At 43.6% G+C, this 14350-nt stretch overlaps 1 protein-coding gene across 1 annotated transcript in view; it reads left to right on the top strand.

Moving 5' to 3' along the window:
• Positions 1–7330, top strand: part of LOC109923660 (zinc finger protein 91-like) — a 48512-nt gene extending 41182 nt beyond the window's left edge. Inside the window, exons 4-5 of the mRNA XM_048616464.1 lie at positions 1279–1424; positions 4086–7330. Coding sequence (XP_048472421.1) covers positions 1279–1424; positions 4086–4817 — 878 coding nt within the window. The 3' untranslated portion in view covers positions 4818–7330. The remainder of the gene's footprint in view (positions 1–1278; positions 1425–4085) is intronic.
• Positions 7331–14350: the final 7020 nt, after the last annotated feature.

The following is a 14350-nucleotide window of genomic DNA, read 5'->3' as shown; positions in this document are numbered from 1 at the left end:
GCACCACAATTCCAAACAAACTCATCTCCAAACTCCAAGACCTCTCAGAGTTTGGAGATGAGTTCGTTTGGAATTGTGGAACTATAGTCAATATGTAGGAGCCTGACATAGGTATCCTTGTTATCCAGATGTTCCAGGGATGTGTGTAGGGCCAAGGAGATGGCATGTGGTGTGGACCTGTGCTGCTAGTAGGTAAATTGCAAGAGATCAAGGCAGTTTGGGAGGCTGGAGTTGATGTGAGCCAGGATTAACCTCTCAAAGCACTTCATAATTATAGAGGTCAGAGCCACTGGGCAGTCATCACTGAGGCACGCTGCATGATTTTCTTTAGCACCGGAATGATGGTTGCCTCCTTGAAACAGGTGGAGACTTCAGATCATTGTAAAGAGAGGTTAAAGATGTCAGCAAATACTCCCATCAGCTGGTCCACGCAGGATCTGAGTGCATGGCCGGGACTCCATCTGGGTTGGTGGCTTTCTGTGGGTTATGCCTGCGGTGATGACCGTGCATATAGGTAGGTGCATCTGAGGCTGACGGGACAGTTGACATCATTTCATTGCCCTTCTGTTCACAGCAAGCATAGAATGCATTGAGCTCATTGGGTAAGGATGTACTGATATCTGTGATTCTGTTCAACTTCGCTTTGTAGCCCATTATTTTTGTATGCCTTGCAATAAACGATGGGTGTCCATGCGGTTGGTCCGAGTCTCATGCTTAGTTTCGTATTGCCTTTTGGCATCCCTGATGGCCTTATCAAGCCGGGGGTGGGGGGGCTTGAAACTCAGAGTTTTAGTCTCACCTGGATAGGTCAGGGTCGCCTGAATTGAATGCCTCAGACCTGGCCTTCAGTATGGAGTGGATCGCCCAGTCCATCCATAGTTTCCAGTTGGGGAACATTCAGATTAATTTCTTCGGCACGCAGTCATCTACACACTTACTAATGAAGTCTGTAACTGCAGTGGCATACTCATTTAGGTTGGCTGCTGAGTTCTCAAATAAGGACCAGTTCACCGACTCTACGTCCCATAGAACCCTTCAGTTTCCTCAGACCAACACTGCACTACTTTCTGCACTGGGTCCTTGCTCTTCAATTTCTGCTTGTAGCTGGGATGAGGAGCACAGCATTGTGATCTGACTTTCCAGGATGGGGATGGTGTGGAGCAGTAGGCATCTTTTATGGTTGTGTAGCAGTGGTCAAGGATGTTCAGACCTCAGGTGGGACAGGAGATATATTGGTGCAATTTTGGTACCACATTCTTGAGGCTGGGCTGGTTGAAGTTGCCAGCAATGATGAAGAAGGCTTCGGGATATTCCGTTTGAAGACTGTCTGCAGCATTGTATACTTCATCGAGTGCACTCTTCACTTCCATACGGAGTGGGATGTAGACCGCTGCCAGGATGGTGGAGACGAATTCATGCAGCAGGTAGTATGGATGGCACTTCACTGTCATATTCCAGGGAGCAGTGACTCACCAGGATTGCCACATCTGACCACTAGGTGGTGTTGGTTAGGAGGCAGATCTCATTGCCCTTTGCCTTGCCCGAGGACAGCGTGCGGGCCATTTGGTGAAGTAAGAAGTCCTCAGGTTGTACGGCACAGTCAGGTGTAACAAGTATGAGCCATGTCTCTGTGAAACAGAGCACACAGCAGTCCCGCAATTCCCTTTGGAAGGTGAGTATGGCTTTAAGGTTGTCCTTTGTTTTCAGTGGCTTGGACCTTGGCCAGGGGGGGCATGAGAGTTTCAGTCTCACCCAAAGTCCAGCGCATCTCCCACATTTCCTGTCAGGTGACTGCTCCTAGTTGATCCTGGGTGTTGGTGAGGGAAGCCTGCTGCTCCATAAGATAAGTAGGTCTCCTGATGGGGTTCTGGCCACCAGTCTTGGACCTGTGCAATCTGGAAGATGTTGCAATCGATCTGGTCAGTCCTCCTGGATGTTGGGTCACTGCGGGTCAGGTCTCATTCCTGCATCAGTAATTGGGCTTCATTGATTGGACGATCTCCAGACTTGCAAGAAGATTTAAGAGAACATTGTTAGTAATTTCAACAGACTTAGAATTGAGTTTTAAAAGAGCAGTAAGATATGTAAGAATAAGATCTGCTGTAGACAGCTCGCAAAGAGTCACCACACTCCGGCGAAGATCCAGCTGAGAGAGCTGTTTACTCGGTGCTTTGTGCTGAACTGTTTGTCTGGAGCTGTGTGTTGGATATTGAGTGTGTTTATTGGAAGCATTTCCCTTCTGATTTCCAGGTTGAGTTTTGTTGATGGCTCATTCCTGAATATGAGAAGGTGAGGTGTCGTTATCTGGGAACAGCAGAGTGTCCAAGGATTCTTACTGATTTCCTGTTGTTCTGTGTGTGTGTTGGGAGCTGGTTATTATCCTGCGGACTGAAAATGGTCAGTTCTCTGTGTTGGGATCTGGCTGCTTCATGTCTTTTCAAATCCAGGACCCTCCCATTGCCTGCCAATTCACTAAACCATCTTCTGTGATGTAATCCTGTCTGTCTTGGGACTGCTGCAGCACAAGCTCAAGGAACAACACCTCATTTTCTGCTTCGACAAACTACACCCTCAAGGACTTAATGCTATATCTCATGACTTCAGAAACTGACCGCATTATGTCTGCTCTCCAATTTTCTTACATCCCTCCCCTCCAATTCCTCCCCACAGCCTTCATTTTTTGTGTCGTTCATAATTTACTCTGAGCAGAGAAGGCCATTCTCTCCCTTTCACGCATAATTTACACATATTCCACATCTCTTTCTCCGTCACCTCCGCCCCTTTGTATTCTGCACTAGTCTTCTCCAACATCTGCCCGTGATCCTCCTCTGCTCTATTAAAAGAAATTTTAAAACTTATCAAATACCGTTCAGTTATGAAGAAGAGTGATACCAGGCTCGAAACATTAACTCTGTTTCTCTCTTCACAGGTGCTGCCAGACCTCTACAGAGTTTTTCCAGCATTGTCTGTTTTTATCTCTCCCACCACCCTATCTCTGTAATAACCTCAGAAAACAAACCTTGCCTTTATATAGAGCCTTTCATAACAGGTGACTCGAAAGTTCTGTTAAGGCACTGAAGTATGTTTGAAGTGTGGTCACTGCTGTAACATAGGAAACATAGCTGTGAATGTGTGCACAGCAAGTACAACTACCCCAGTGATAATAAATATTGTGAAGTTCTCATTCTTCAATGGTGTATCTGTCCTCAATTGAGGACTGGAGTCACATGTAGACCAGATCAGGCAGTTGTAGCAGGTTCCTTCCCTGAAGGACAATGCTTGAGTTTTTAGGACAAGCTGAAGGTTTTCATGGAAAAAGTCCTGAAGGAGGGGTCACTGGACTCAAAAAGTTAACCTTGCTTTCTCTCCACAGATGCTGCGTTTTACCATCAACTTCTGTTTTTGTTTCTGATTTCCAGCATCACGGTTCATTTTTTTTTAATGTTTTCATGTTTTTATTTTGGTTCTAAATCCACAAATTCCAAAATGAATTAAATTCACCTTCACAACATGGAGTTGTTGAGGTGAAGATCAGAAATGCCTTTCAGGGAAACTTTCCCAAAAGTCTGGACTTTGATTTGATCCTTTTGCCCAAAGTTGTGGCTGATAACTGAATTTGGGATGTGCTGTCTGACTGAGTGCAGTGTATCTAATTTCCTACGATATAGCAGAATCTTTCAATCAGCTACATTGAAGCAATATTTTCCTCAGCTTCTAGCACTTCCTGCTCAGTGCATATTCCTCAAATAATTTTCGAAAATAAGGAGAGGCATTTCAATATTTTCATTGAATCAACGTTTCTCCTGATTTTTGTTGCATCTTAAGTTGGAGTAAAACTGATCTTCATCAACATGACTCAATCACATGGTGAATTCAGAGACTGTTTCAGATTCCATGAGACTTTCTTTCCCATTGTCCTCCTGGTGCCTAGGCCTACCTGAGGAATCAACCCCTTCAGCAAAGGAGCAGGGGGAGTTGGAGGAAATTATGTTACCTTTTCCTGTTTTACAGAAAGATTGCACTGTACTACATCAGAAAATACAGAGAGGATAGATACTGCAGATAGATCCTGACCATCACCCAAGGAAGAACACCCAGGGAAGACATCCAGTCCCTTCACAGCATTGCTCAACACAGAGAAGGTTGGGCACCAACGAGTACACACGGGAGAGAAACCGTTCACATGTGAGGTGTGCAACAAATCATTTTCTCAGTCATCGAACCTCCGCACACACCAACATATCCACACAGGGGAGAAACCGTTCACATGCGATGTTTGTGACAAATCATTTTTGGAGACATCAAAGCTCCTGCTCCATCAGAGAATTCACACCGGGGAGAAACCATTCACGTGTGAGGGCTGTGGCAGATCATTTCCTCAGTCATCGAACCTCCGCACACACAAACACATTCACACGGGGGAGAGACCATTCACATGTGAGGTGTGTGACAAATCATTCTCAAGGTCATCGAACCTCCTGGTCCATCAGAGGATCCACTCGGGGGAGAAACCTTTCAAGTGTGAGGAGTGTGACAAAGCCTTTGTGACATCTTCCACCCTCCTGCGACACTGCAGGATTCACACCGGAGAGAAACTGTTCAGGTGCGCTGTTTGTGAAAAGACTTTCATTCACTCATACGATCTCCTAAAACACCAGCAGATCCACACAAGGGAGAAACCATTCCGGTGTGAGGTTTGTTACAAGTCATTCTTAACATCATCAGGCATCCTGCGACACAAGAGAATCCACACAACAGAGCAACTGTTCATATTCAATATTATGACAAGACTTACACCCACTCTCCTGATCTCCTAATGTACCAGCGCATCCACAGAGAGAAACCATTTGGGGTGAAGTGTATGACAAGGTTTTCACACAGTCACTTTGTATCTCCAGATCCATCAACACACTCACAAACAAAGTAACCCTCTCAGTTTAAATTCTGGAGAAAAGCTTTCACACAGTTGCCAGACCTCCTGGAACATCAGTGAAACAACATGGGAGACAAACTCTTCCAGTGTGATGTGTAGGCCTGGAGGTATTAGATTTTAGTCCAACAACCAGTTCCATACTTTGTTCATCTCATTTACTAACCACATCAAGAGAGCCATTTTAATATCAATGAAACAGGTGACTATAAATGTAGTGAATGAACCTTGACTGAATTATGATTAACAATTGGTGTGATCAAAAATTGCATGAGAAAGACTGGGTTTTCATTTCAGTGTTGATATAATCACTATATGTCTTTGTAAGAATCTGCTATAGGAAGGGGATTGTTTTGAAACCCTGGTAATAACTCTCAGACAGCACTTCAGGGTCTTGTTGAGTCTGGCTGAATGAATAGAGAGTTGTTTGAAATCAGATTCAGGAACAGTATGCAGCAAATCATCGTATTCCTGTCTGACACACTGAGAGTAGCTTGTTGAGGTTGTTGATTTGCTCGCCGAGTTGGCTTGTTCTCGTTCAGACGTTTCGTCACCATGCTAGGTGACAAAGTCAGAAATCGCACGACACCAGGTTATAGTCCAGCAGGTTTATTTGAAATCACTAGCGTAGCCTGGAGACTGACAGTGCTTTGGAATGACAACTCCCCCTGTGTGAGTGCTAGAGGATAAACAGAGCAGACAGCTCTCTGCAACAGAAGCAAGTGACCCAGCTGCAAGTCTGTGGAGACATTGGTATCTGGTTGAGACCATGCTTCATCAGTGGAGCCTCCGATGAAGCGATGTTATTCTACTCAGCTTGAAATTTATACTGTTTGGTCCGTTATGGTGAGTAGTGTCATTTCCGGTTTTGATCTGTATGGGTTTGTATATGGGGTCCAATTCTATATGTTTGTTGATTGCATCATGGGTGGAGAACCATGCCTGTAGGAATTCCCGTGCGTGTCTATGTTTGGATTGGGCTACTATGGTTACCTTGTCCCAGTTAAACTGATGGCCTTCTTTGTCTGAGTAATGCAATCAACAAACACATAGAATTGGACCCCACATACAAACCCATACAGATCAAAACCGGAAATGACACTACTCACCATAACGGACCAAACAGTATAAATTCCAAGCGAAGTAGAATAACATCGCTTCATCGGAGGCTGCACTGATGATGTCATCTAGCATGGTGACGAAATGTCTGAACAAGAAAAAGCCAGCTCGGCAAGCAAGTCAGCAACCTCACCCACAACCCGAGCTACAGCTCTTTGCCAAAACTTTAAACTGAGTGGCTTGTTGGAGAAAAATGCAATTTGGAAACAAACACGTTTACCCAGCAACAGCTAAAGTCAGTCATTGCCTGACTCTGACATGATGGTCACCTTAGGGTTTAACTGAGGAATACTGTAACAATGTCTCAGTACTGCCAGATATTGGAGAGTCCAGAGTGTGACTAACCTGTCATTCTGTGTGAGGAGCTGTAAGATAGAGGCCAGAGACCTGAGAGAAAGAGAGTGATTCACATTTCACCAGACTGTACAACCAGCTGAAGCTGTAAAGTATCATTATCCTAACACTATTCACTTAAAATTTCTTCAATAAAATTTCGAAACTTTACCATCCAAGACTCCTTTTCTGCTGATTGGTTATCTTTCCTATGAACAAAACAGAGATCATATTCCATATTTGGACATTTCAAACAAAATTAGAAATTACTTACAAATTGAAGTGGCTGAAATCCCTTATAAAATCTTATAAAATCCCTTCTATATGTATCAGGATTGTTTCTCCTCCTCCTCTCACCAGACTTGGAGCTGGATCACCTGCTTCTGTTGCAGAGAGCAGTCTGCGCTGTTTATCCTCTAGCACTCACACAGGGGGAGCTGTCCTTCCAAAGCACTGTTTGTCTCCGGGCTACGCTTGTGATTTCAAATAAACCTGTTGGACTATAACCTGGTGTCGTGCAACTTCTGGCTTTGTCTGCCCCAGTCCAACAGCGGCACCTCCACATCACATCTCTCCCACCATCAGGCCAATCATTTCAAGAAGGTCAACTTAACCTTTGACCTGATCATCAAACATCACCAAATGAATAAAACAATATGTACAGAAGCTCCTGCTCAATAGGGATATCACTGTGTCTCTGGGAGGATTTTCTCAGCCACAGCAAGACCATAAGATAAAGGAGAAGAATTAGGCCATTCGACCCATCAAGTCTGCCCCACTATTTGATCATGGTTGATACATTTTACAACCCCGTTCTGCTACCTTCATCACACTCCTGGCTTGTGCCTTGTAGATAGTAGAAAGGATTCAAATGTGAGTTACTTGCTGCAGAATTCCTGTACAGTTTTTATAATACCATAAAATAAAGGAGCAGAATTAGAGAATTCAGCTCATTGGGTCTGATCTGTCATTCAATCATGGCTGGCATAATTCTCAACCCCATCCTCCTGCCTTCTCCCCATAACCCTTGATCACCATACTAATCAAGAACCTACCTGTCTCTGTCTTAAATACATTCAATGACTCGGACTCCATAACCTTCTATGGCAATGAGTTCCACAGATGACCCACTCTCTGGCTGAAGAAATTCCTCCTCATCTCCGTTCTAAAGAGTCCATTCAGTCTGAGTCTATGTCCTCAGGGCCTAGTCTTTCTTACTGGAAACATCTCCACATCTACTCTGTCCAAGGCATTCAGTATTCTGGAAGTTTCAATGAGATCCCCCCCTTATCGTACTAAACTCTGTAGAGTACAGACTCAGAGTCCTCAGCTGCTCCTCATATAACAAGCCCATCATCCTCAGGATCCCATAAACCTCATTTGGACTCTCTCCAACACTGGCACATCTTTCCTTAGATGCAGTGCCCCAAAACTGTTCACAATATTCCAAATATGGTCTGATCAGAGCCTTACACAGCCTCAGCGGTACATCTATGTTCTTGTATTCTGTTTTGAAATGTATGCTAACATTGCATTTGCCTTCTTAACTGCCAACTGAACCTGCATGTTAACCTTCAGAGAATCCTGAACTCAAACTCCTAAGTCCCTTTGCACTTCAGATTTCCAAAGCCTTTCCCAGTTTATCTTTGCCTTAAAAACATTCAACAAGATATCCTCAACTGCTTCACTGGGCAGGGAATTCCACAGATTCACAACCCTTTGGGTGAAGAATTTCCTCCTCACCACAGTCCTAAATCTGCTCCCCCTTATTTTGAGGCAATGCTCCCTAGTTATAGTTTCACACACCAGTGGAAACAAACTTCCTGCTGCTATCCCTTTCATAAATTTATATTTTCTATATAAGATTCCCCCTCATTCTTCTAAATTCCAATGAGTACAGTGCCAATCTACTCAATCTCGCCTCACAAGGCAATCTTCTCAATTCTAGAATCCACCAAGTGAACCTCCTCTGCATCTCTTGCAGTGGCAGGACATCCTTTCTCAAGTAAGGAGACCAAAACTGTACACAGTACTCCAGGTGTGGCCTCACCCGCACCCTACACAGCTGCAGCATGTCCTCCCTATTTGTAAACTCCATCCCTCTAGCAATGAAGGATAATATTCCATTTGCCTTCTTAATTATCTGCTGCACCTGCAAACCAAATTATTGTGATTCATGCATAAGGACATCCAGGTCCCTCTGCACAGCAGCATGCTGCAGTTTTTCACCATTTAAATAACAGTTCATTTTGCTGTTATTCCAACCAAAATGGATGATCTCACATTTACCAACATTATACTCCATCTGCCAGACTCTTTCCCATTCCCTATCTATATCCTGCTGTAGACTTTCAGTGCCCTCTGCACACTTTGCTCTACCATTCATTTTAGTGTCGTCTGTGACCTTTGACACACTACACTTGTTCCCCATCTCTAAATTGTTGAGGTAAATCGGAAACAATTGTGCTCCCAACACTGATCCCTGAGGCACACCACTAGCCACTGATCGCCAACCAGAAAAACACCCATTTATCCCCACTCCGCACTCTCTTTTAGTTAACCAATTTTCTATCCATGCTAATATATTACCCGTAATACTGTGTACCTTTATCTTATGAGATAGCCTTTTGTGTGGCACCTTGTTGAATGTTTTCTGGAAATCCAGATACACCATATCCACCAGTTTCCGTTGTCCACGAGTTCACCATAGACTGCTTCAGTACCTGAGGAGACCATGAATGATGCTGAACGTTGTGCAATCATCAGTGAACATCCTCACTTCTAACCTTAAGATGGAGGGAAGTTCATTGATAAAGCAGCTAAAGATGGTTGGACCAAGGACACTACCCTGAGGAACTCTGTTGTATTCATATTCTGGAAGGAACATTAGAAATGTATCTTAATTGAGAATCTGATTCAGGGAGTTTGAGGTTTCATTCAATTGTAATGTGACTCTCCTGGAGCCCTAGGAAGTAGGGAAGGAGCTGCTGAAAGTTTTCTTGAAATAGTCATTTTCCAAGAGACAGTATTCCCTGAGTGATTGGAGACCAGTGCGTCAGTTGGTGCTTCCTGCTGGTTGGATATGAGCGATGGATCTGATAGAACTGTGCAGAATGATGGATGAGTGAGTTCTATGCGCAGACTGTGCATTTTAGCTGGGCCCTGCCCGATGTGTGACTCAGAGTTCACACAGTCAGCAGCTGAATCCAGTGACAGTCCTCAGATTGCAAACCCCATGCCCCCATTGCAGAATTCAGCTCTTCCACCAACTGTTCCCTGCTAGCATCCAGAGATAAATCAGACCGCTGACAGGTCATTAATTTTCCTTCCCTGTTTGTGTTTCCATCTTAAAACTTTTACATTTAATTTATTGAAATAAAACATGAGGACATTCAGAAAAGGTCATGAGAGGAAACAAAACTCTGATCCATCCAGCTTGTCCCATACAAATGCAGCAAAATAGATTGACTTCTCCAGTCCAATCGAGACTGTGTTACTTCCTGGAGTCGAAGGAAAGCTGATTAAGAACCAAGAGTCATTCTGGAGAAAAGTTTTCTGGGAAATTCCTCTCCAGTTTCCTTAGGAGATGGAAAGATTAATCAGATGATCACTCTGTTCCTAATAAATCCATGGATTACAAGGCATTTGATTTTCCAATTTTACTTTACAGGCATCATCTAAATGTAAGACTTAGGAGCAGAAATAGGCCATTCAGTCTATCGAGTCTGCTCCACCATTCAATGAGATAAAAGTTGATCTGATAATCCTCAACTCCACTTTCCTGCCTTTTCCCCGTAAGCCTCGATTCCCTTACTGATTAAAAATCTGTCTATCTCAGCCTTGAACATACTGAATGACCCAGCCTCAACAACCCTCTGCAGTAAAACTGTTGATTGGTTATCCAGAATTCCCAAATCTGTGTAAATGAAGCTGGAACAAAATCCTGTTGTAATATTTCTCATTTTGAGTTGACCCATGTATCATTCTTTAATTGTCTGGGATCTGACCTGACAGCTTAATCTCAGGGGCAGTGATCTGGATGTTATGTTACTGGGTATATAATCCAGAGAACTGGACTCATACGGGGAGAACTCAAATCCCACTGCACTGCTTTTGATTTGAGTTCAGTTAATCAACTAAACCTCATAAAAATAAATTCTGTCAGGAATAGTGACTGTAAAACAATCAGGTTGGTGTAAAAATGAAACCAGCTCACAGCTGTTCTGGGGGAAGGGAAATCTCCCGTTCTTACTCAGTCTGATCTAGGTCTGACACAGGATCTACTCTGAATGCTCCGGTTAACCACACTTGGTCCATTTAAATCCCTTCAATAAAACACAAGAGGAATAGCATTGGTGAACTGCTTCATACTACCATGTCCAAATTTATATCAAGGTCAAAGGCACATGAAGTCCAGCTGACACTGAATAATTCTCCTTTCAAAAACCTGGCAGAGCTGTCCCACAGACTAGTCACACACAAGCCTGACATAATCACACTCACAGAACATCACCAGATGTTCCACAAATCCTTCAGCAACCTCCCTGGGTATGACCTGGCGAAGGGAGTGATGGAACGACCCTGCAAGATCTCAACAGTGAGTTTGATTCACATGACAACTCATGCCTTTAACTGAAACATGAGGGAAGTAATGACAGCTGTGCCTTCATTTGCCAACATGCTGAACTGCGGAATTTTCTCAAAACACCCTGTCTCTGCTCCTTTAACACCTTCAGGTGATGAGACAGTACCTCCTCCGATGTTGACCACCACTTGGAAAAGCACCAAGGTGGCTCACATCACAGACACCAGAGGCAGACAGGAACCTTGAAAGTCCAATAGGAGCACTACCTCAGCTCCAGTCTGACACTCAAAGATAAATCTAGAAGATAAGGGACATGAGCTGGGAAGAGAAAGGACAACACGTTGATCATCACTACACTTGAATCTTATGGCCATCTACAGACCAAGGTCAAATGGACAAATTCCCCTTCATTCGCAGGATGGATTTTCTCTTCTTATAGATGACAATGACACCCATTAACGCTGGAGAAAACATTTTTAAAAACTCCTCAACCATAAATCCACAGGGACAGCTGATACCCTTCAGCCTATCCCCCTAGTGCCTTGTGGTAGAATACAGAGGTGAGTCACTATCGACGGGAGAGCTGCAACAAGCAATCAAGCAGACAAGGAACAAGAAGGAGATAGATAGGTTCAAGATTATCAAGGGGATTAAGGGTTACGGGAAGAAAGCAGGAGAATGGGATTGAGGAACTTATCAGTCATGAATGGTGGAGCAGATTCGATGGGCCGAATGGCCTAATTTCTGCTCCTATGTCTTATGATCTTATGGAGCACCGATGGTATTCCAGCTGAGAGTTTCAAATCCTGAGAACTTTTCCTTGCATCAAGAGTGCATGAACTTATCCCATGGATATGGGGGGGAAAAAAAATCCCCCACTCCCACAGAATGCGACAATTCAGATTATCTTCAAGAAGGGAGATAAATCATGCTGTGAGCTGTATTGAGGTATTTCCCTCTTGACCACAGCGGGGAAAATCCTGATACACATTCTCCTGAAACACCTTTGAACCTCAGTCACTGGTAAGATTTTAGAGTCCATTGTTAAGGATAAGATTGCTGAGTATTTGGAAGTTCTTGGTAAAATAGGATAGAGTCAGCACAGCTTTGTCAAGGGGAGGTCGCATCTGACAAAAGTCTTAGAATTCTTAAAGGAGGTAACAAGCAAGTTAGACAAATGAGAGTTGGTGGACATGATCGATTTGGATTTCCAGAAGGCCTTTAACAGGAGGCTGCTAAATAAGATAACAGCCCATGGTGTCAGGGCAAGGTACTGGCAATAGATAGAGGATTAGCTGACTGGCAGAAGGCAGAGAGTAGGGATAAAAGCGTCTTTTTAAGGATGCCAGCGGTGACTACAGGAGATCTACAGGGGTCAGGCTTGGGACCACAACTATTCAGGTTATACATTAACAATCTGTACAAAGGATCTAAGGGCATTGTTGCTAAGTTTACAGATGACACAAAGACAGGTGAAGGGACAGGTAATGTTGAGGAAACAGGGAAGCTGCAGAAAGACAACAACATGTTAGGCGAGTGGACAAGGAAATGGCCGATAGAATAAAATGTGGCAAAGTGTGAGATTATACATTTTGGTAGGAAGAATAGAGGAATTGACTATTTTCTAAATGGGAAAAGCCTCAGAAATCTGAAGCTCAATGAAACTTAGGAGTCCCAGTTCAGGATTCTCTTAAGGTTAACATGCAGATTCAGTTGGTAATTAAGAAGGCAAATGCAATGTTAACATTCATTTCAAGAGGGCTAGAATAGAAAAGCAGTGATGTACTGCTAAGGCTGTAAAAGGCTCTGCTCAGACCATATCTGGAATATTGTGAGCAGTTTTGGGCCCAGTATCTAAGGAAGAATGTGCTGGCCTTGGAAGGGGTCCAGAGGAGGTTTACAAGAATAATCCTGGGATGAAGGGCTTATCATATGAGAAGCAGTTCAGGACTTTGGGTCTACACTTAATGGAGTTTAGAAGGCTGAGTGGGGGGATCTCATTGAAACTTATAGAATACGGAAAGGCCTGGATAGAGTGGACATGGAGAAGATGTTTCCACTAGTAGGAGAGACTAGAACCCAAGGGCACAGTCTCAGAGTGAAGAGATGACCCTTTAGAACAAAGGAGGAAATTTTTTTTCGGTCAGAGCGTGGTGAGTCTATGGAACTCATTGTCACAGAAGGTTGTGGAGTCCAAATCATTGAGTGTATTTTAGACAGAGGCAGACAGGTTCTTGATTAGTAAGGGGATCAAAGGTTACAAGGAGAAAACAGGAGGGTGGGGTTGAGAATTGTATCAGCCATGATCAACTGATGGAGCAGACTGGATGAAATGAATTGCTTAATTCATGGTCAATTAATGCCAATGTTGCCAGCAATGTCCACATCCTATGAACCTCCCCTGTCACAGAGTTAATCTCCCAGTTAAGTTCACTCCCAGAGTTTCTGATTCAATTACTTGTGTTGGCCCTCCCCGAGTCACAGAAGCAATCTCCAAATCAGTCACTCCAAAAGTCAAGAGTCAGTCAATTCTGTCCTTTCTTCTTTGTCTGTCCAGAGCCCCTCCTTCCTTTGCCTCTTTTTCCTGTGCCTCTCCCTCCTCTGTCTCTCCCTCATCTGTCCCTCCCTCCTGTGCCTCTCCCTCCCCTGTCACTTCCCCCGTGCCCATCCATCCTGATACACTCTTCCTTTTCTCATGTACCCTTTTTCCTTGTGCCACTTGGTCCTGTGATTCTCACTTCTGTAATCATCTCTTCTCTGTCCCTCTTCTGTGACCCTCAAATGCATGCCAAAAACAAAGTGAGACGGCAAAAAACTACCAGATGGGATCAAATGTGGAAAAATGTGAAATTGTCCGCTATGACAGGAAGATTTTTTTTTTAATTGTTTAATTAGAACAACTGCAGAATAATCTAAATGTTTGAGCGCAGGAATCACAAACTGATTGTATGCCATTACAGCAACTAATTAAAAAGGCTAATGGAATGCAATCTTTTATTACAAGAGGAACATTAAATTAAGGATGTTATACTTCATTTGTACAACGCATTGATGAGACCTTGAATATTGTGTGTAGCTTTGGGGTCTTTATTTAAACAAAGATGTAAAACGGTTTAAAGGAGATTAACCAGATTGATTGGGTTGTCCTCTGAGGAAGGATTGGTCAGACTGAATTTGCTTTCACCATAGTTCAGAAGAACGAGAGGGGAATTGATTGAAGTTGATAAGATCCTGAATGGGTTTGACAAAGTTGACGTGGAAAAGATATTTCATCTTGTAGGTGAGTCCAGAATTAAGGGGCACTGTTTTAAAACAAGGAGTTGCCCTTTCAGGACAGAAGTGAGGGGAAATGCTGCCTCTCAGAGGCTTATGTGACTTTGGGA

This window comes from Rhincodon typus, chromosome 35 (genome assembly GCF_021869965.1).
Source record: "Rhincodon typus isolate 14 chromosome 35, sRhiTyp1.1, whole genome shotgun sequence".
NCBI lineage: Eukaryota > Metazoa > Chordata > Chondrichthyes > Orectolobiformes > Rhincodontidae > Rhincodon > Rhincodon typus.
The sequence above is the reverse complement of the archived record's forward strand: the minus strand, read 5'-3'. Positions and strand labels throughout refer to the sequence as shown.